Raw genomic sequence first — 22,952 nt, forward strand, 5'->3', positions numbered from 1 at the left:
TTACTCTTCCGTTCGGGTTGTTCGGGGCTCCAGCAACCTTTCAGCGTCTGATGGACAGAATTATCCGGCCGCATGCTGCATATGCCGCTGCATACCTGGATGATATCATCATCTATAGTGGTGATTGGCAGCGACATTTGCAGCAGTTGCGAGCTGTACTGAAGACGCTGAGAAGGGCTGGGCTCACGGCCAACCCGAAGAAGTGTGCAATTGGGCGGGTGGAAGAAAGATATCTGGGCTTTCACTTGGGTCATGGACAGGTGCGTCCACAAATTGACAAGACGGCAGCAGTTGCGACTTGTCCAAGACCCAAGACCAAAAAGGAGGTTAGACAGTTCCTGGGCCTGGCGGGTTATTACAGAAGGTTTGTACCTAATTTTTCGGACACCGCCAGCCCACTGACTGATCTAACTAAAAAGGAGGCACCAGATATGGTTCAGTGGACGGAGCAGTGCCAGCAGGCTGCAGACCGGATGGCTCCCCAGCCTGAGTCGGGCGGTGGGGGTAGCCTATGTGGCGAGGGGGGCGTGGTTTTGCTGAGTCTGTAGCGGGAGAGAGAGAACGGAACAGAGCGGAGCGTAAGTAGGTCAAGTGCAGATGATGAACACCTGTGTCTGATTGCAGTAATTGTTGTGGAGAGACCGGATATAAGCCGGAGTGGGAGAGAGAGTGGAGAGAGAGAGACGAGCTGGGACCTCGTGTGTGCTGCTGAGAGCCCGACAAAGAGTCATCGAGAGAATATTCTGAGTTATTGTGTTTTGTGGCTGTGCTTGTGCACGGTGAACGCGCTTTGTGCGCACCTTTTGTTTTTGTTTATGAGAAATGTGAATAAAGCGAGCGTCCCAGCTCAAACCGACCCCTGTCTTCTTCCTTCCTTATTATTTCTGAACTGAACCTCATCACAAAGACCTTTGTCTCAAAATATAGACAATAATATTAGCGCTTCTCATTTGTTACTTGCTACATTAGGAAGTTGTGGTCTAACGGTTAGAGAGTAAGACCTGTAACCCGAAGGTCAAGGGTTTCAGTACAGGAAGGAAAATGTAGGAGGGGGGAGTGAATGAACAGTGCTCTCTTCCACTCTCATTACCCACAACTGAGGTGCACTTGAGCAAGTTACCTAACCCCCAATCGCTCCAGCAAAAATGTTTCACCTTGAAATGCATATGCTTTGGAAAGAGCTGCGGCACGTTTTTGTGCCATCTAGCGGTTTAGATGAATATAAAATAAAATGTACTTTTTACCCCAGTACGACAGGCCCAGCGAGTTCAGTTCCAATCGGCCGTTAACCATGTCTGACAGCCAATCGAACTTAACTGGCCTACAGCGGCCGTGTATTCTGAGATTCGCGAGGTGGACACGAATTTGGTGACATTATCTCATTCCGTGTTCATGCCCACTTTGAACGTTTTGGCATCCCGTTGCGGATGCAAATCGAAATTTCAATCTTTTTTGCTAATTATTGCTAATTATCAGACTACAGAGAATCTTTCTGCACTGGTTTGGTTCCGATCGGGTGAAAAACCTAGGACTACTTCGAAAAGTAGTTTTTTCGAAAAATCCAAAATACACAAACATTTTGCCAGGGTGACGATCAAATCCAATATGAGCGTTTTGTTCGTTTTGAGCCAACAGTATAAGACTATTGAGCCTGCAACGAATCGTTTAGGAGCTATAAGCCATTACATACTTTTGAGCTCTGTAGCGCCAACATCAGGCCGATTTGGGTGAGCTTTGGTGACATTGTAGACGTTGTGGGTACTATCATCCCTCAAAAACTTTAAGTCTCTACAACTAATGGTTTGGTCTGCCCAATCACTTTTAGGGGAGAGTGCTGATCCTTGATAAATTCCAACAATTACAATAGGGTTTCAGCGCTACACGCTTGAACCCCTAATATAAATAAATCAATCAGTTATTGCTCTAAAAGAAGTACATATTTTTAACAACTTACTACAACTCGAACAACTCTAACTCTAACATAAACAACTCTAACTGTGACCTTTTCGGCAGTCAAAAGTCTGGATAAGCTAAACTATGTTGCAGTTTGTTAAAAAAATAAAAAAAATAACTGCTTGTTATTGGGAAATCACACATCAAAATGTCACAAAGCTTAAAAAAATATATTTAAGTTAAAAGCATGGCTACATTTTGTTCCTCAAACATGAAAGCATACCAACACACATACATGGACTAATGGTTCTCTTCCCACACTCCCACCATAAGTCTGAAGAATATCCTTCAGACCAGCTGAATAAATACTAAGCATTCAAAAACACTCTTGACATTAAGACACAAGGTAAATATGAAATAAGTGTGCTGGGTTCACGCTGGGTTAGATTGGTCACCGACAGAGTGAAAAGGGACTGAATGGAGTTGATATGAGTTTAATGCTGAGCTGTTTGAGGCTATTGAGAAGGGCCTGTGTGATTCTGAAGTGGGTTGCTAAGAGGTGAGAGGCAGGTACAGAGAGAACACCAAGGGCTTTTTTGTATGCCGAGCTGTTCGTACTGTACTGTACATCTCGCTCACAGTCCTGCACGCAAATGGGAATGCTAGGAAAACAGTCTGATGAATGAATGTGTTCCTTTTGTGCGTATCTTTTGACAAAACCACACACTTGAATTAAAAGAGTAGACCACTCAGCATCCCACACATCTTCAAACTCACAATCAGACAAATTCTGGAATAAAAGGGCTTTATTCTATGCTTGTTTTTATTATAAGCAACATATTTTGATTACATATGATGGAGAGACTTTATTCAAGTGTGGACATGGCCGGCGAACAGTCTATAAACAGCTATACAAAGATACTTTGACTTTTAATTGAGTACAATTTATGACACATATCCACACTTTTAGCAGAAAGTAAAGCAAAAATGACAGTAAAGACTTATTTTGTTACAAAAATATATATATTATTTACCAAAGAATACAGGAAAAAAGTGTTTCACCTTTTCTACAAAAATATCCTTATTATTAAATGTGATAATAATAAGAAATGTTGCTTGAGGAATGATTTCTGAAGGATCACTTATAAATTACACTTTAAAATGCATTAAAATAGAAAACAGTTACTTTAAATTGTAATAATATTTCACAATATTACTATTTTTACCATATAATAAATTCAGCCTTAGTTAGCATAAGAGACTCTCTTTCAAAAACATAAAAAAAACTTTCCCCATTAACATTTGAACAGTAGTGTATACTGTGGTATACAGTACAATATATTTACAAAGGTAAAAGAAAATAACAATTCTTGAGCATGACATATGTAATTTCAGCACTTCAGAAGTGAAAGCAGGGTTTTCCGACAAGCAAGTGAAGGCATCAGCTAGCCTAAGTGTTCTAGCAACTCCTACAACACAGTACATCAAACTATGTTTCAAACAAGCCAAGAAATGTCCCCTTTAAAAACACAAACTAAAAAGTTTCACAAAGAAGTCAGCGCATATACTAAACCTATGACTGTCTTTCAATTCGCTCAACCATTTTTTAAAGCAGCACGCATACACAAGCCTTCTGCTGACCCTCTGAACTCTTCGGGGAGCATTAAGCCTGATGGGTAGGTGATATACTGCAAGAGCGAGGTAAGAATTCAGGTGTGCCTCCACTAAAAGTGCTGATTGGTGTTTCTTAAAACAATACTGAAACAGCTAGGCCTGCCATTATTCACTTTTCAGTGGATTAGCTGTCAAAAGAGGCAGCAAAACAACACCCTGCTCTGAATATCTCCCACTCTCCAGACCTCTTCTCACTACAGATACGAATCAGTGCAGTCAGCAGTCTTTCGTTTTCTCACTCCATCCATCTTTCTTCGCCAACACACACACTCAAATACAGCATTCAAGTGGATCTGCGCCATACGTGTCAGAAATATTGGACTAAACTGGGAAGGCAACATTAGATGCACAAAGCACGCACACACAATTATTTATACAAAGAGCATGTCTCGCTGTGACAGATCAGTGATAATGAGAGCCATATTGTCTCAGCATCTGTCCCGGGTTTTGTCATACCTCACATCTGAATCAACATACTGTCACCACCACTGGCCAGGAAACAAACACGACACTGACGTCTGGAGGAAGTTTAATCTATCAGCAACTAGTGAAAAGAAAGCACACACAAACATGCTGGTGGTTCATGCTGGATGAACTCTAAACGTTCCCCATCCAAGTCCATTTTCACACAATCAGCTTTTAAATATGGTGATTTTGCATTTGCATAATTACAAATGTACAGTTTCATAACAGTGTTGTATAACCAACCAGAATCGTGTGAATTTGTTTCTGCAACTTTCAAGCTATTATAGCGACAATTCCCCTGGAGCAACATGGTTTTAAATTCAACAAATTCTAATCATAATTGACCCCATTCATTTTCTTAATACACATTCTGGTCTTATTCTGCACTGTTCATCTGTGCACTATTCCAAAGGAGAGGGGGGGAAAATGATCTCAAAAGCCGTTCTGAATTAGCAGTTTGACTCAGAGTCACTCAGCCACTGAATCATTCAGAGCTGTTACCGAGTTTACAATTGACTTTCCCTCCAGATCGCGAGGCATTTTTCAGTTGTGTCCTGTTAGAAATGAACGGTTACTGTGATGTACAGTATTTAGGCTCATGAGGTTTAAATTGGTCTATTTAGTAACTTGTTGTTCATATGACATCATATATGAAAATGAATGCATATTCACAACAGTACTGTAATTAATAAATAAATACATATACTCAAAAAAATTATATAAAAAAAAAAGAAGAAAGAGTGTAACAGTGAGGTCCAACATGTAAGACTGAATCTACTGTAAGGAAGTTATTGTTTGTTTATAACCTAATCATAATATATACTAAAACACCCCATTATCACAGCAAACAAGACTGTTGCTGAAAAAAATAAGAAGCTATGTATTTAATGAACTAAAGTGTAATTTGGCAAGCTAAAAAAACACAATTGTCATTTTATTCCTTAGTTACACTACGATTCAAAAGTTTTGGGTTAGTAAGATACATAAAATACATAAAAGTAAGTGGCCAGTGAACTGGGAGAAGAATAGAGTAAACTTCATTGTTACCTACACAATGTGTATCTGATATTAAAACCTGTCTTCGAATTTTAATTTAAAGGATTGTTATTGCTGTTTCCATAGACATCAATGTGTATTTAACAAAAAAATAAATAATGTTTTCGGGTTCACTTTATTTTGATGGTCCCTTAAACACATTCTGTTGACTGTAAGTAAAGTTGCACCTACATGTCTACTCACTCTCATTACAGACTGTTAGGGTTTGGGTTATAATAAGTTGACATGTAGTTGCAAAGTTACTTAGGGTGTATTCACACCAGGTAAGTCCGATAGTTCACTTGCTTTGGTCCGGACCAAATACAATGTGGATTTTTTTTTTTTGGTACGGTTCGCTTTCACACTGCTCTTTTTGCAAGTGAACCAAAATTTGTAAACAAAACCACACGTGTGCTAAGGTCGTCCATCCATTGGACAGGAATTCTCAAGCAGGGAAAAGCAGGAAGTGCACAAACAGGCTCAGCATTGAGATATTTCGTAATGCAATATTTGTTCTTTTACTGATTTGGTGTTTTTCTCCACAAACGCAATATGAAGAAACTAATGAGCATCATATGATACTGTTACGAAACTGCTCCGAGACTCAAAGAGGAGATCCAAATGCAGCTTTATTGTGGGTAATCCAGAGGCGTAATCCAGTGTACAGGCAAAAGGTCAAAACACAGGTAGGCAGTCCAAACAAACCAACAAAGAAACAAACAAAACAGGCAGGGACCAGAGGCAAAAGAGTAATCCAGGGAACAGGGCAAGAAATCCAAATAAACCAAAAGACAAGAAACCAGGGAAAACGCTCGGAATTGCAGTGTAACACTTAAACAAGACTTCGCGGTGAGTGAATGAATGAACATGGTATAAATAGACTGAGACTAAGAGGGTGATGGGACACAGGTGAATGTAGTCAGTGATAATGAGGTACAGGTGACTGTGATGAGTGATCAGAGACCGGGCAGTGAGTATGGGAAATGTAGTCTGATGCTGCGTTCACACCGGACGCGAATAGCGCGTCAAATTCGCGCCTGCCGCGTCTAGTTTGACGCTTGACCACTTTGTGTTAATTCGCGTGTCAAGAGCGAAATTGACGCGCGTAAAAACAAAAGTTTGAAGCAAAATTTACGCGCGTCAGAGGCGAAAGTTTCTAAACCCGTTGGCGGCCATCTTTTTTAGATGTTTATCGAGCATTAGCATTAATCGAGAGAGTCACCGCTCGTATATGCTCTGGAGAGCAGGAACAGCTGCGTAGGGGACATCGTCACTGTACTCGGGTCACCAGACCCTCCAGAGGGTTTCAGGAGTTTCACAATTTGCTCCAGGAGCTAGGTTTGGGTGAGGACGCTGACGAGGACAGCGTAGGCCGTAAGGCCTCGGCCTCGAGTGGTCGCTGCCTGACGAGCCCGCGCTCTACAGCCCGGCGCGAGGTTCACCCTCGCCCGCACCCACCTAATCTGTCATTTATTTTTGTTTTGATAATAAATGGAGCCAGCCTCCAAAAGTGAAACCTGTGATTTTTGTTTTTATACACTAAATTGTGTTTGTTGTCTTTACATTAGAATAATAATGTTTCATATAATCTAGAATAGATATGGAATAAATAGCATTCAATACAAAATGAGTATCTCTCATATATTTAAATCGAGTTTTTATGTGAAAGATTTGCTTTGCACACCAAGCATTTTAGTCATATTACAAAATAATTTATTGAGGCCAAACATAAAATAACATTATAAACTGTCACTTCACCACGTGACAGCAGCAAGCAGGCTCCTGATTGGTTAACGCGGCGCGAATTGATAAAGAAGTTCAGATTTTTCAACTCGTGCGGCAGACGCGAATTCGCGTCAAACGCGAGAATGCACAAATAGCACTACATAAAACATTCGCGCGTAACGCGCTTAACGCGCCAGACGCTCAATTCGCGCCAATCGCGCGAACTTGACGCGCGAATGTGGCGTATTCGCGTCTACCGCGCTGCGCTCTACGCCTCATTCGCGCCGCAGGAATTTTTTACGCGCGTAACGCGTCTTTGCATTGACTTAACATTGAAATCACTCGCGCCTGACGCACTATTCGCGTCCGGTGTGAACGCACCATGAGAGTGAACGTGAGTGTCTGATGTGGAGTGCCCTCTGGTGGCTCTCAAGGGCACTCCAGCTGGTGACCATTACAGATACAATGTCATCTATACGATGTTGTAATTAGGATTTTGAGAAGACGACGATGTGCTGCAAGACGGTTCCGGCAGAGAGAACATGCTTTCAAACCATTTAAGCGTGATAAGACAAAAGAGAACGCTCTATCTGTGAATGTCCTGATGCACACTCAATGCGCAGAAAGATGCGCAACAGTATCGGGCCGGAATTCTCTTTCTCTTTCGTGCTTGAACGAACAATAACACACACCACCATTATGCCAAAATGTCACTTTTGTTAAGTAGCCTCATTAGAGCAGTCAAATAAAGGCGCAATGCTTTCTGCAATTGGGTTGGTTCATGCTCACACTGTAAACGAACCGTACCAGAGTTCGTTTGGAACCGTACCGAGATCACCTCTTCAGCTGGGTCTCGGTTCGGTTGTTTGGTCCGCACCCGAGTGCGATTGCTGTATTCACACCTACCCAAAAGATCCGCACCAAGGGGGGAAACACACTTGAGTTCGTTCAAACGAACCAAACAAGGCAGGTGTGAATACACCCTTATATTCAGTTGAATATTATGTTGGAGGAGCATCACAATAAGTGTTAGCAGATATTAAGCAGACAGTCTACTACTACTCTAATGAGAGTTAGTCGACATGTAGTTGCAAACTTACTTAGTCAACAGAATGTTCAAAAGGGACCATCAAAATACAGTGTTACCAAAAATGTTACCACAAACAAACTCTTGAATGGTAGAGTAACTAATAGCTTATTATACCTCTAAAAAAAAAAAAAAACATGCGTTGGTTGATATCACCAATCTCTCAGAAATGTCTCATTATGGCAATAAAATGGGTCAAACCTAATGGGGTTCAAACTAGCAGTCTTTCAGTTGCCAGTCCTGAGGCTTAACCACCACACAACATAACCCTATAGTCCGCATTTCTCCAGGAGGCAAACAAAAGCCTTCATATTAATACTTCTACTTGATGAATACATAACTAGCAGCAACTGTGCATTTGAACTCAGAACCCTTCTCATTGTTCATCTCATTGCTTATCTCTTTCCTTTATTATAAATCTCTCTTTCTCTCTTTTTTTTTCTGCCTGGGGCTTTGTGGTTTTTGAAATCGAAAGCTTTTCCACTTCTATTGTACTGAACAGCTCATGTGTAAAAAAACAAAACAAAAAGAACAAGACACTTAAGATAATAATAATTCTCACAGTAACGGCTTTCGTTTCATTTAAACAAAAAAGAAGAAAAATGAGTGTGCATGCACACACAGGCACACTGCTAACTCTGTCCTTTTACTGCTGCGACCCATGACATTGAAACTTAATAAACAATCAGGAAGCAATCATTCAAATGTGGAACCTTATTCATCAAATCTCTAATAAGCAGACCAAACAGGAAGCATGCATAAATGATTGCCTTGCCCTTTATATCAAAACCAGCTTGCTCCGTAATATTCCATTTAGAAATAATGAGGGAAAACTGCTATGAACAAAAGATATGCTTGGATGGATCTTCTCAGTTACTGATCGAAACTCATTTCAAGCTACTGTAAAATGTAATTGATGATCTTACTAATAAAATGTAGTGATTATAACTTATTTTGAATAAGTTTGTTAACCTTACTGAGTTTAATTAACGAAAACTTTTTAGCACGGAAAGTTCTTAAAGCTGCCGTCGGCAAAAAATTTTTGATCATATTCAGTGTAATCGACACTATAATCCGACAGAACAACATAAATAAGGTGGTTTTTGAAAAAAACCCGAGCTTCTAACTCCACCTGGAGCGTGTTATTTGTTTTGCAAAAATCCAGCGCTCCCGCTTCATCAGGTCCAATCAGCGCAGGGGGGTGTGAGATCTGACTGTCAATCACAGGTCGTGCACACGCCACAGATCCCCCTCACTCGCGCACGTTAATATCACATGCACACGCCACGCCTGAAGTTCGCCTGGAGATTGCATGAAGCGTGATGGCGGAGAGAAAATCTACTAACAAGCTTCCAATTCCTCGGTTATTGCTATCTATGGATAGATTAGCCAGGGCAGCCTAACTCCGAGTCCATGGTGTTGATCGATGCTGAAGAGACGGACGCGTTCACAGAAAATCAGGTACACACGCACAGTGACGCACTGACGAGCACGACCTCGATGGGAGGGTGCTCGCTGGTAGTGGGGAGGGGCATGAGAGTTGTAAACATTCAAAATTTTGGCTAATCGACCCAATCTGCCAGACTTGCCGACGGCAGCTTTAAACATAATAGATTCAATTATCCTCTACTTAAAATAATTTTCAAATTGCCATGCGCAGTTCTACATGTAGGTGGAGTGAATACTACACAGTGATGTATAATATACTGTATATATATACATCTTTATAGTAATAATTTAGTATGGTTTATACTATATGTCTTAATTTGCAGAGCTTCTTGTGGAATGAGACATGTAGATTCATATTATTTTCTTAATTTGCAGGATTTGTTTTATGGAATGAGATATACAATGGAAATATGAGTATTGTGTTTTTTTGTGGCAGTTAAAACATGGAAGCTGCACCAGAACTAGTCCAATTCCATGCCTTCACACAAACTGTTTGTGTTCATTCAAGTTATTTAATGCATTACATACTAATTTAACAAGAAATAATTCCCAACATATTGATTCAAACCAAACAATTATCCATTTAACACATTAACCAAAAGCCCAATGTATATTTAACTTTTTTTTTTCTTTTCTTTCACAGATCAATGCCAGAGTTTAATCGCATCACAATCAAAAGCCTCAAGCAAGAATTATTCTCAGCACTTGATCAACATGCTGATCGAAACCAAAAAAGTGGCAGTTGAAAAGAGACTTTCTGAGTTTCTTGCGCAAATTAAATCTATGGTAAGCTTGTCAATGCTTCTTTCTTAAACAAAATTCTGGTACTGTTCTATGTTGTAACATATTTATCAGAGTGCTGACATCACTGAATTCTTTTGTTACTAGATTTTTGAGCTAATTTAATATTCCATTTAATATTATAAATAAATGGATATTTCATTATAAATTCCCCACACATACATTACATATAGGCATTCAATATGCTTCATTCAACTCTCTTATCTTGGATCAGACATGCATTTTGCATTCTGCATTTTGTCGAATGCAAGTTCTTAATATTTATACTGTTATTTTTTGTTTGTCTATGTTTCAGACAATACTTAAACAACCATAATTAATCTCTGCTAGTTGTATGTAGACCTGATACTTTGTTATATGGATTGTGGATATGGATTGTCATTTGTAATGTAACCAGAATTGTAATATTGCTGTTCCTGTTTTTATTAGGACTGTGATTAACACACCCAAGATTTCTTTCATCAGAATTCTGATCGTGACAAGGGAAGACAGCCAGGATTCTCCCTCCACAAGCACTATTCAGAGTCTTCTTGCACAGCATTATTCTAGACGGAGCCATAGTCATGGATGATCTTGAAAACTTTCCAGGTGCTTTTGATGTAAGCGAAGGCGGTTTGAGATTGTGTTCAAGGTATAGTTCACCTAAAAATGTAAATTCTGTCCTCAGTTTTTCACTCTCTTGTTATTCCAAACCCATAAGACTTTGGTTAGTCTTTGAAACACAAGTTTAAATATTTTTTTTAAAGGGGTGGTATAATGCCTTTTTCACAAGATGCAAAATAAGTATTTGATGTCCCCAGAGTGTGTATGTGAAGCTTTAGCTCAAAATACCCGACATATATTTTTATATAGCATGTTAAAGTTGTCAATTTTTGAAGGTGAGCAAAAACGCACAGTTTTTGTGTCTGTTCCTTTAAATGCAAATGAGCTGCTTCTCTCAGCACAGGGGGCGGAGCTACAAAAGCTTGTGTCATTTTACCTCACACATACATGCACTGAAAATTTCAAAAACGTTTAGCCTTTTTATGTTCAAATCGAAGTCAGAAAGATGGAGAGACTCAAGAAGAAGTGACAACATGTAGACAACATTTCTGAATGGTTAGTTGGTGAATTTATGTAGCTTATGTGTAGTTATATTCTAGTCATTGATTAGCATATTCTGTCTTGATAATCTATGAATCACGTTCCCGGGGGCGGGTTTATGTAAATTTTAGGGTTAGTGATGTAACCTAATACATCAACATAAATACGGTTACATAAACCCCGCCCCCGGGAACGCGATTTATAGATTATCATGACAGAATATGCTTAACAATGATTAGAAGATAGTTAACTCCACATAAGCTACATCAATTTAAAACATTAACAAAAAGGTTTTTGAAATGTTCAGGACACAAGCTGTTGTAGCTCCGCCCCCGTGCTGGGAGCAGCAGCTCATTTGCATTTAAAGGGACAGACACAAAAACGGTGACAATTTTAACATGCTATATAAAATATCTGTGGGGTATTTTGAGCTAAAACTCCACATACACACTCAGAGGGGACATCAGAGACTTATTTTACATCTTGTGAAAAGAGCATTATACCCACCCTTTAAAATAAAATACCTCCCTTTGCTTTGAACTTTGAGCGTTGTAACTGCAGATGTTGTCTATGCTCAAACAGCAACATTACACGCTAACTAAAGTTAGAAAAGTGAAATCATATTCAACCACCCCTTTAAAGAAAACCAGAGTGGTTTCTGACCCTCCATTAAAAGTCCAGGTAACCAAAACTTAAAAGATCTAAGAAGGTCATTAATATGCTCAAATCAAATGGATTCATTTTCTAATGCCTTTTATAAACTTTTTGGATCTTTTAAGTTTTGGTTACCTGGACTTTCAATGGAGGGACAGAAATCTCCTAGATTTCATTAAAAAAATATCTTAATTTGTGTTTCAAAGTCTAACCAAAGTCTTACGGGTTCGGGAGAGTAAATGATTAAAGAATTGACATTTAAAGCTTTTTGTTGCGCTAAAATCAACATTATTTTTAATTAAAGTGTTAAAATAATTGTCACTCGTCAACCTTAGGTGAAATTATTATTATTTTAATTTTTTTAAAGAGCACCATTTTACTGATTTCTGTTAAATATGTTGGTTTTTTTTAGTGTCACAATTAAGCAAACATAGATTTGTACAGGGTCGGCTATTCAGTTTCTTGTCAAAAGATTGTCAGTATTCTTTGTTTATTCATCAGTCATGATTTGTTGTAACGCATATTGTTGTATTAATGAAAAATGTTTCGAATGTTAGGGGTGCCAGAAAGGCATTGTTTGGGACATTGTAATGCCTGAAGAAAATTGATAAGTAAACAAGCTATAAGACACGATGACCCAGCCTTTTATGCTCAAGCACACATTCAACACACACAGTTTGATGCAGAAAGAAAATCAGCGAATTCCCTTCTATCTGCTTATGATGCACCAACTTTCAAAACAACCTTTCAACCTCATACACACAGAGCGAGAGATCAGATGCATTCCAAAAAGATAAACAGAATAAGGAAAGAATGATGGAGAGGAACAAAGAGAGAGAGAGAGAGAGAGAGAGAGAGAGAGAGAGAGAGAGAGAGAGAGAGAGAGAGAGAGAGAGAGTGCTGTGAGAAAACCTCTGTGCACTTCCTCTGAAAGAGGGCAAATACATTACTTGGCTTCACTCAAAGTTCAAAGATGTAAAGTTCTTTTGCCTACTTTCTTTCTCTTTCACTCTGCACAAACTCTCTTGTCGCTTACCTCAAAGACCAAACTCACAAAACATATGAACTGACCAGTGCTGGGAAGAAACTCCAGTCTACTGTACTTACATCTGACCACTGCAGTCACACATTGTCTGCTGTGCTATATGCTGTTGAATGTTTGGTGATCACAATAGCTTACTTCTGCATAAACAACTTCTATCCTCTCCTATAGTCTCAGCCTCAGACGTCACGCCCACAGACTGTTGGTTGAACGTCTGATGCATATGACCAGTGTCGACCCTATGGGGCATCTAAGCAAAACTCTGTAAGGTGCTATGAGTGTTACGAGAAAAAATGACCCCCAACCCCTTAATCTGTTCTTTCAGAACAGTTTCATCATCAACAAACAACAATGATCGAGTTAAAATAGTCAGTTATACATAAAAAATGAAATTATTGGTAGGGACAATTCAGTTGTCGCTGGTTATTGGTAGGGACATATCCCTAGCGTTGTGACTAAATTCTATGCCCTTATTGAAAATAAATAAAACAAACAAACAAACAGTGGTTGATCACTCTGTCTGTTAATCAGGCGGTCTAATTCCTATATAAGTGGGCCGTTTAGAATGAGCTCCAATGAGGACTAGACTCATGATGATTTTTCTTTCCCAACAAGTAGCTGTTTACAGTACATAAGTGAATAAGTTTGTTTGCTTGGTTTATATAAATAAATGATTCTCTGATCAAATAAATAATTCATTTATTAAATATGTAATTCACTTTTCAGTCACTGCATCTTTTCTAAGCTACATATTTAGTTAAATACAGATTTTCATCACTATGTTTTCAAGTTATTTTAAATTATGTTTTGGCAGGTTCTATAAATTATGTTAAATTAAGGGTTTCTAAATTTTTATTTTTTTATTTTTTTTGGGTGCAAGATAAATACAGCTCTGATTACATAATGAAGTAGAATCATCCGTTCAAAAATAACTTTCCTCTGAAAATACCTTCAAACCCTCATAAATATATTTGTCACTTTTAGTGTAGCAGCCAGGGTTTGAAATTAACACCCACCAACCCACTAAATGCAGGTAAAAATCAACTGTGGGTAACGCTGTCAAATCACTAGCAAATCTGGCGGGTTACTTATTATGTGTACTCACTTTGCTTGGGAAGTTCATGTAAGCCAAATCTGCTCAGATTTAGCGCAAATACTCAACTCATGAGTCATTATGATATAAATACAGCGTATTGCACATAATCTGCGCATATCTGGCATACTTGAACATGCACGTCACTACGCAAAAAATAAAGGCGCGCTTCTTCATTTGCATCCTACATTTTTTTGATGTTCTTTGTACTGTTTTGATGTGTCCACCTAAAAAGCATTTTTGGTGAAAAGGATGAGGATAGGAAGGGAGGCGATGGCTAGATGACATGATTTTGTTTGAATAAGAAATTAACGTATGAAATCCAAATGTTATAATATATATATATATATATATATATATATATATATATATATATATATATATATATACACATATACATATATATATATATATATATATATATATATATATATATATATATATATATATACATATATATATATATGTATGTGTGTGTGTGTGTGTGTGTGTGTGTGTGTGTGTGTGAAGAGTTCAGATGCAAAAGCCTCTAAGTGCCATCTGAAATTTTCTTCTAGAATGATCATTTTTATAAAGCTTGTATATTTAAGTTAAGTAATTTCACTTAAATGACAATTAATAGGTAATTTGCATTGCCATTTAAGTGAAATTATTGAACTTAAATATACGAGCTTGATAAAAATTATCATTCTAGAAGAAAATTTCAGATGGCACTTAGAGGCTTTTGCATCTGAACTCTTCATATATATATATATATATATATATATACACACACACACACACACACACATATACTGTATAAGCTGTGATATAGTTCATCTGGTTAATTTCTTTTTTTCTTTTGTCTATAGAAGTTCTAACTTAAAAAATGTAATAGCCAAATTGTCCAGTGAGTGAAAAAGTGCAGCTAACCCTTAACCCTGCAGCTAACTGTTTTTAAGAGTAGTTTGACTGCAATTTAAAGGGGTCAGTTCTCTATCCTTCCAAACCTCTGTGACATTTTTATTTCTTTCTTCTGTACAATTTAAAATATATTTTGAAGAACCGTTTCAACTGTCCAAACAAAGAAAAGAAAAAATGACATAATGTGTGTGTCTATTTCCTTTGTTCACAACAGATACGCACACACAGAGACAGAATTATGACTTGTGTGACATTTATCACTGTGAGGGATTTGACTAATATCAGTGGAATATTCAGCTTCATGGGTTAACGGGAAGGAAATTCATCTGCACAATTGGATTTAGTAACAGCAGAATCCGCCAACCCTAGAGACTTGCTAACGGCTCCTGTGAAATTACCCATCTGCCTTTTTCCCTTCCCCCAAGCCTGATGTTCACTCACTCGCTTTCTCTCCATCTCTGCCTCCGTCTCCCCCCTTGCTGTTTTGGGCCAACTTAGTGGAGATTTGATTGTTGGGGGCCATTTATGAAAACAGTAGGGGTGGATTGACTTGACTTGACCAAGCTGATTTGCATACATATATATCCAGTCCAAGCAGTGGCCCTTCAGGGTATTGTGGGATATTACAGCTGGAATAGCTGGTGACCAGGCAGGTAAATTGAGTTGGAAAATACACATTTTGCAGAAATTGGTGAAAATGGATAGAAATGTAACGTACGATTGGTTTATCAAGCTCTCGTTGCTGGAGCAACGAATAGTGAGTTATTATGTCTAAGTGTTCACCCCCCATATGCGGTCATTCCATATGATTTTTGGCATTGGTGGTTTCGGTATAGCTGGAGATTTGCACAGGGTAAGTTAGTAATCACAGGAGGGAACGTACAGTTTGCTACAGCTAATAAAACTGTCACTGTACAGCAAAATACATTATGCAAGAACTCCGATGACACTATAAAGATATCTATCTGACAGTTATAGTGTTAGATAGTGTACACTTAAAAGCCCTTGTGGGTTCTTTAACAAGTTCTCATGTTTAAATAATGTGGAATGAAGATGTTTATTTTAATTTTAATTTTTATTGTATTAAAACAGTGAAAACATGGCAGGAAAACGAGGATAGTGAAAGGTAATGGAATGGGAACACAACGCAGGTCAGATGCAAACCTGTATCTCCCACATTTAATGTGTATGAACATGCATTAGGCCACATCTCTGTTAAGAGATTAAACATTTAAATAGTATGCCTCTTGTTCTGTATGGAAGACTCTAGTTTCAGGAAACCACCAAGACATTAAATGTTAATAAAAACTAACTTGAGAAAAACCAAAGCGACATCCAGTACATCCATTAAAATAACATTCCCCCAGGAAAGTTGATGTCTAAGTGCCTTGTTGAAAGATGCCACAGTGATGGATCATTCCTTGCAAAGGATGAACTTGCAACCTTTTTCTTACCATCCCTGATGTTTAACCACTGAGCTAAACCATCCAGAGAAGCCAGAAAAAAATGTTGTTATGGTTACAAAAAGTTATTTTTACTTGCAACTTTGCCACACAGTGAGTTTGTCACATCATTTCAGAGTTTTGTTTTTGAAATGATTGTTTTGAAGGTTTACGAGGAGTATACATTGGAACCGTGCCCCTTTTCTATAGTTGGATCAATGACATGATACTCATTTTGTCTTGTTATGCTTGTCATATTGTTGTGATGAGCATGCTTTTAATTTCAGAATTAAAATACATTTCTGTGGATGGATGGATAAATGGATGATTGGATGGAATGAATGATAAAAAACTGAGTAGTTTGGCATTGTATTTTGTAATTTCTCTCTATATGTATGCACGCGTGTGTGACTTGACTTGACCAAGTCAAGGAAAGCTAAATAACTTTAGCTTTCCTTTAGCTCAAACAGTAGAGCGTTGGCGCTTGCAACGGCAAGGTCATGGGTTCGATTCCCAGGGAAAGCAAGAACTGTTAAGAATGTAAAAAAATGTGTACCTTGAAATGTAAGTCGCTTTGGATAAAAGTGTGTGTGTGTGTGTGTGTGTGTGTGTGTGTGTGTGTGTGTGTGTGTGTTCGAGAGAGAGTGTGGCACTCTTGGCCAAGTGACATACTTTTAGAAGTTACTTTTAAATGCATTCGCTCCTTTAAAAAAAAAGTAAAGATGTGTGATAAGTCACTTAAGTTATCAATAATGAACACACATGCATGTTCAGTGTGTGTGAAGCATGGAGAAAGCGTGGGAGAAGTCATATAGCTCGCCTACGGGTGTAACATATATGCCGTATAATAATATTTATAACCGAAGAACTGTGCAAGTGATGGGATTTCAGATGTAAGAGGCGAGCACTGCTTGCCGTCTTTACTGCTACTAGAACTGCCAGCAATTTGCTGCTTTCTGTGTGTCTCTCATTGAAAATGAACCAGAGACTTGTGTTTTTCACTTCCTGTGTGAAACTGCCTTTATGCTGATGTGGTACCGGCCCACAGTGAATTCTCTCAATCCTCCCTATGACCCCACGATTTACTGGTATTAATATTTGAATATCAAATTCCTGAAGTTTGACCAATATATAATAATATAAATACATAAAACAGGAAATTATGTTGTGGGACCCCTGCAGATTCGTATTACTGTATGGAAAGGTCAAAAAGTATTTTAAAATATTATAATTTGACCTCTTCCATCTCTTTCCAAAAGTTTGTGAAAATTCCTGTAGTGACATTTCACACACACACACACACACACACACACACACACACACACACACACACACACACACACACACACACACACACACACACACACACACACACGCACACACACACGCACACACACACGCACATGCACACACACATCATTTTAAGTATTCAATTTAATTACAATTCATGATACTTGTTAATGTTACACATACTTTTTTTTTTTTTACTTTACTTACCTTTTTTAGTAATGTACTCAAGGTGTTACCTTTTATTTAACAATTACACTATTTTTAAGAATCACTAAATATAAACCTTCCTTAAAAATAGTCTAAATGTTCTTCATAAAATGAAACTAACATGAATAAAAAGAGTGTATTTCCAAGAACTTGGAACATGGGTTATAAACTAGATTTTAAACAAGATTTATTATTATTATTATGGACACTCCTATACTGTATGTCACTGAGCCAGCTTTGAATTTCTAGAGTTCTAATGTAGTCATGATAACAAGGATTAATGGGAGAATATATGTGTATATGTGAATAAATGCCTATATTCGGTCCAACTCTGGTGGCTCATGTAGTGCTATCTGCCATTGTAGTTGGGGAAAGGCCCACCTGAGAGGCACTTTACAGGTCAAACAACTCGAGGTTTGCCAAGATAAAGTCCAAAGTTACAAGTCTGTCCCTTTGGCAGTCACACGGCAAAGATATCAGGTGCACAGTAGGGTTGTGCCGATTGTGTATCAACGATAGTCAGAGATATCACTGATGGCGGATGCCCTGACAATATAAAGATGATGATGATAATTATTATAATTAGTATTATTATACAATTAATTTGCCCTTCTGTAATTTAATAGTGACATAACTGCACTGTGGCACAGACACGAGCGTATGAGGATTGAGGACTCCTAAATGAAAATGTTTTTAAAACAGGCTACAAACCTACATCAAAATTTTATTGCAAGGCGATCTAGTCACAATTAAGCACTTCTTATAAAAGAGATGCACCATTCTTATTAAGTTGTTGTTTGAGCCAAGACAACAACAAAAAAAGCACTGTTGTTCATCTACATTTTGATTTTGATAAATGAGAATCACAACTAAGTCTCTTGAGCTTAAAAAGAGCAACCTTTGAACAATAAAATATTCCTAAAATTTAGACTTGAAAGAGATTGCAGCCAGACAATAAATATATGTTATTCCCACCACATTCTCAGCTTTAACTCAGATATTTCTCATGTCTCATTTATGTCTACTCTTATTTCTCCTAAGGAATTTTAGGAGAAACATCCGAAACTCAGTAAAAGCAACTACTGAGCAATAAATCTTTCCTCTGGGATGTGCCGTTAATTCGGTAATAGATTCCAAAAGCACGGTCAGTTTTTGCTTCCATTTTCTGAAGTGAATAATGGACTGTGATTCGAGACTCCTTCATCGGCATAACTCTCATGCAAAGTTTGCAAATTTCCTGTGTGATATCCACACAAGCTTACCTTCTGGGTGAAATATTCCTATGCGACGTGACATCTTTCTTTATCACCAACTCCATCTTTGCTCGCAAAATGATAGAAAACGATTTTAATTTCCCACAAGATTAAAACTAAGAAAATAATTAAATAAATGAGTAAATAAACAAGTAAATAAATAACTTTAAGTAAACTATTGCTAAGACTATGACTAAGGAACATATCACCCAACACTACTACACAATAGGGCCTGCGACCACACATGAGTAAATGCGCTAAAAAGAGAGATATGTTATAATAGCAGCGACTCAAACACATACTAACTCTACAAAGAGGTATTTTAGTTTTATTGTACTTCCCAGTTCTTACACAGTCACTCCCTAAATCTCACACACACAAACACAGACACACACACACACACACACACACACACACACACACACACACACACACACACACACACACACACACACACACACACACACACACACACACACACACACACACACTCGTACAAGCCCACAAAATCCTCTCATTCTTCTTGCTGTCTCGGCAGACAAACCACAGAGTGTTCATTTTTTAGTAGGTTCACAACTCCGCTGATCCAGGCAGCCATGGTTTGTAATTCTGTATAGACAGCATGTGTGGCAGATGCTGTTAAACAAGGACAAATCAGCTGGGTAAATAAAGTGCTGTGACCTCATGCTTGCTAGCTAGTACACCTGACCATCTGAGTAAGGCCATTCACGCAAATAGAAAGAAATAGAAAGAGAATTTGAGCCAATGAGTGAATACAACAAATGTGACCTGTGCTGGCAAAATGAGTCAGAATGCGCACGAGCAACAGGCAAAACAAGTGAAAGATTAGTCTATCAAGCCCTCATCTAGCGATCCCAATGCTCCAAATAGTAATTAAACATCTAAAATCAATGCTCCAAATAGTAATTTAACATCTAAAATGATCTTTATTTGTACATTTTCTGAGAGGTGTACCAAATATTTCCTTTGTTTTTAATAATCCATGAAAAAGTGCAGTTTTTCTCTGTTTGCTTATCGACGACTGGTCCCTCAGCACAAGTTTGGTATCATTGTAAAGCCCAGCATTCAACATTTGTGAATATTTATAGTGAATTATTGATGGCATGAGTCTAAACCAATGAATTTCGAACTGATGCTGATGTTAACAAAACGATCTTACTAGCGCTAACTGACACGTCCGAAGCGCAAAGACACCAATCAGCGCACAATCCCAATATACATATACACCGGATTACAGTATTTAAAAATATCTATATTAGAGAGTATTCACACAAAAAATATCAGTTATGTCTTAAATTAACCTTTGGCTAACTGTTAGGGAAACACATCTGATGTGTAACATTATATTATATCCGTACACTACAGTAGGTCTTAATAAAGGCTGTCTGTCTCAATGTCAATCGAACAATTATGTTATTATTGGAAAAAAGTTGAATATGTATTTTTTCTTTATGCATTTTGACTTGGTCTGTGCAAAATTTGATTATTACCAGGGATTTTAAGGTGTAGTTGTTAGGTCATTTTGTTTTGGAACCTTCACAAGACTTTAACTCGATCTCAACATTTACTTGGCTGACTCTATCGACTTCAAACAGGTGTAGCCCAGTCATTTTTTGTCTGAATCCAACAAATCATACATCATTTTGAAGGTAATATAGAATGTGAATATATATGTATTATAAATATAAAAATAACAATAACAATAACTCATTTTTGAAAATGTGCTCATTGTGACTCATTTTGCCAGCATGGGTCACAAATGTACACCAAGTTGCTGAGAATCAGAGACAACTTGATTTTTACATTTTCTCAAGAAAAAAATAGTGGATTGTAACAAATTGCTCATTGTTAGTCAATGCATTATCTAACGTTCATCAACTAACGTTCATACAACCAGTTCATTTAGATGTTACCCTATGAACAAAAAAAAAAAAAAAAAAAACTTTCTACAGCACCTATATGCGGTTGCTATAGGGTGTTCTATGTATAAAATTGTCAAAACAGCCCACCCCAAAGTCTCAATGATATTCAGGTCCATAGATAAGGCCTTCCTTCAATGCAGGACTATGGGAGTAATAGCAAGCAGCCCAATTTGTGGTATAATTCATTTCTGTAACACGGGATGAGTTATGCACCAATGTTTAAAACTTACTGGGGTTGTTCATATTAAAAGCAATAGTAATAGTGTTGCTTGCATCAGCGTTAAAAGAAAAAAACATAATGAGAAAGAGGATCACAATAAAAGGCAGAGAAGTGCTCACCACTGTGAAGTTCATAACTTTTAAGATCCAGATGGTCAAGGCTAGGTTGACGATCATGGTGACGAGGAGGAGGAGGATGAAGAAATAGAGACAGCGCTTTCGCCAGCCATAAATCCCCACAGGGTACACAGTAGCACATCCCGGCCTTTGGAGAGGATTTGGCTGAGATGCCAAGATGTACTGCTCCTGAGTCATCTAGTGAGAAAGAACAGAATGAGATTTGTTTCAAGTTTCTTAAATATCGTAATATTCTTCAAAGCATTGTGGTGGCTCACAGGAAAAACAAATTAAATTAATGAAATAAAAAAATAAAACAGCAACAACTTACAATGCGCATTAAACAAAAACTCTTTAGATGTTGAATAAATGCCCAGTTTCATTGACCTTTTCTTTGATCCAATTATTTTCGGTGCTGTTTATCTTCTTTTTGTGTAAGAGAATCATGCCAATAATTTCCAATGCATTATTAATTAAGCACTGTTCAAATAATTGACAGTGAAACAACTTAGAAAACCAATGGTTCTGGTATAGGAATGTAAAAAAGAGAGATACAAAAAAAAGATGAAAGATTATTATTCAGAGAATCGGATCTGTCGGATTTACGTCACGTAAATTCATACATTTTTCTGGAATTACATAAATGTTAGTGGCCGGTGAACTGGGAGAAGAATAGAGTAAACAATATGTATCTAATATGAATAAAACACAATACCAAATTATAATTGGAACCTCCGATCAATGATATGAGCAGGAATACCCCGCAAGCTCTCCAGTAAGCTGTCCTAGCACAGCACGTGGGAAAGTTTTACTCTATCGCTTTGTTATAAGCCACGGGGGCGTCCCAGTGCTCGATATTCGCAGGGTAGGAGAGGAGAGTGATGCTGGATGCAACTACAAAGGTCCCATTGTCCGGTGATGTCCAGTTGGGGAGTTACGGACGTCTCAACAATCTCATATAACACAATCTTATGAAGTGCTTATCTCCTGAACTGCCATTTTCTTTAGCATGCTATTCAGTGCAAATCCCACCCTGCAGTCAATTTCACTGGTTAATGTTAGGGTGTAGGGTAGGTTTAGGGGTTAGCATTTGTTGCAGCATAGCAATGTGTAGGAAATCAGTGTAGGTCAATTGACATGACCAATGAAATCTTTAGAAACGGCTGTTGGGCGGAGTTTGTATTGAACTGGATTGGGGGGTATACCCTTCTCCAACCTGAAACACGACACCACTGTCATTTGTAACAAAGTTGCCACGCGCTCTACTGACTACAATAGTAGCGCCATTGATCTATTGCTCAAGCGACGCATCTGTGGTCACGCTACAAGTTTAATGGGCTGAAACTTACATATCTGACAGACGAGATGGCACAAGGTAAAGCTGTTTTTGATGTAACTTTTCCAACGTGAATAAAAACTTTAATTAACTGGAACATTGAGTGATTATAATTCAAAGTGATTTCCGTCATTGTGTGAGACAAACAAATATTTACCTGGTTTGGAAACATTCCAGTAAACACTGCTTATATGTATTTGAAGCGCAAAGAGGAGACAATTACATTTTTAAGCATCAGTGT

General features: G+C 38.0%; 1 protein-coding gene and 2 long non-coding RNA genes across 4 annotated transcripts in view; 2 read left to right on the plus strand and 1 right to left on the minus strand.

Moving 5' to 3' along the window:
• The window catches only part of LOC309495921, a 385,613-nt gene that overhangs the window by 225,477 nt on the left and 137,184 nt on the right, over nucleotides 1–22,952 (plus strand). The gene's annotated exons all lie outside the window — the stretch shown is intronic.
• Nucleotides 1–22,952, minus strand: part of sgcz (sarcoglycan zeta) — a 328,983-nt gene that overhangs the window by 128,412 nt on the left and 177,619 nt on the right. For both annotated transcript variants that reach the window (XM_082165838.1, XM_082165839.1), the window contains exon 2: nucleotides 21,379–21,573. In XM_082165838.1, the coding sequence (XP_082021964.1) occupies nucleotides 21,379–21,573 (195 nt within the window). The remainder of the gene's footprint in view (nucleotides 1–21,378; nucleotides 21,574–22,952) is intronic.
• LOC309495927 overlaps nucleotides 1–22,952 on the plus strand; it is a 202,155-nt gene that overhangs the window by 46,295 nt on the left and 132,908 nt on the right. The window lies entirely within an intron of this gene.

This window comes from Leuciscus leuciscus, assembly GCF_965113295.1.
Source record: "Leuciscus leuciscus genome assembly, chromosome: 3".
Classification (NCBI taxonomy): domain Eukaryota; kingdom Metazoa; phylum Chordata; class Actinopteri; order Cypriniformes; family Leuciscidae; genus Leuciscus; species Leuciscus leuciscus.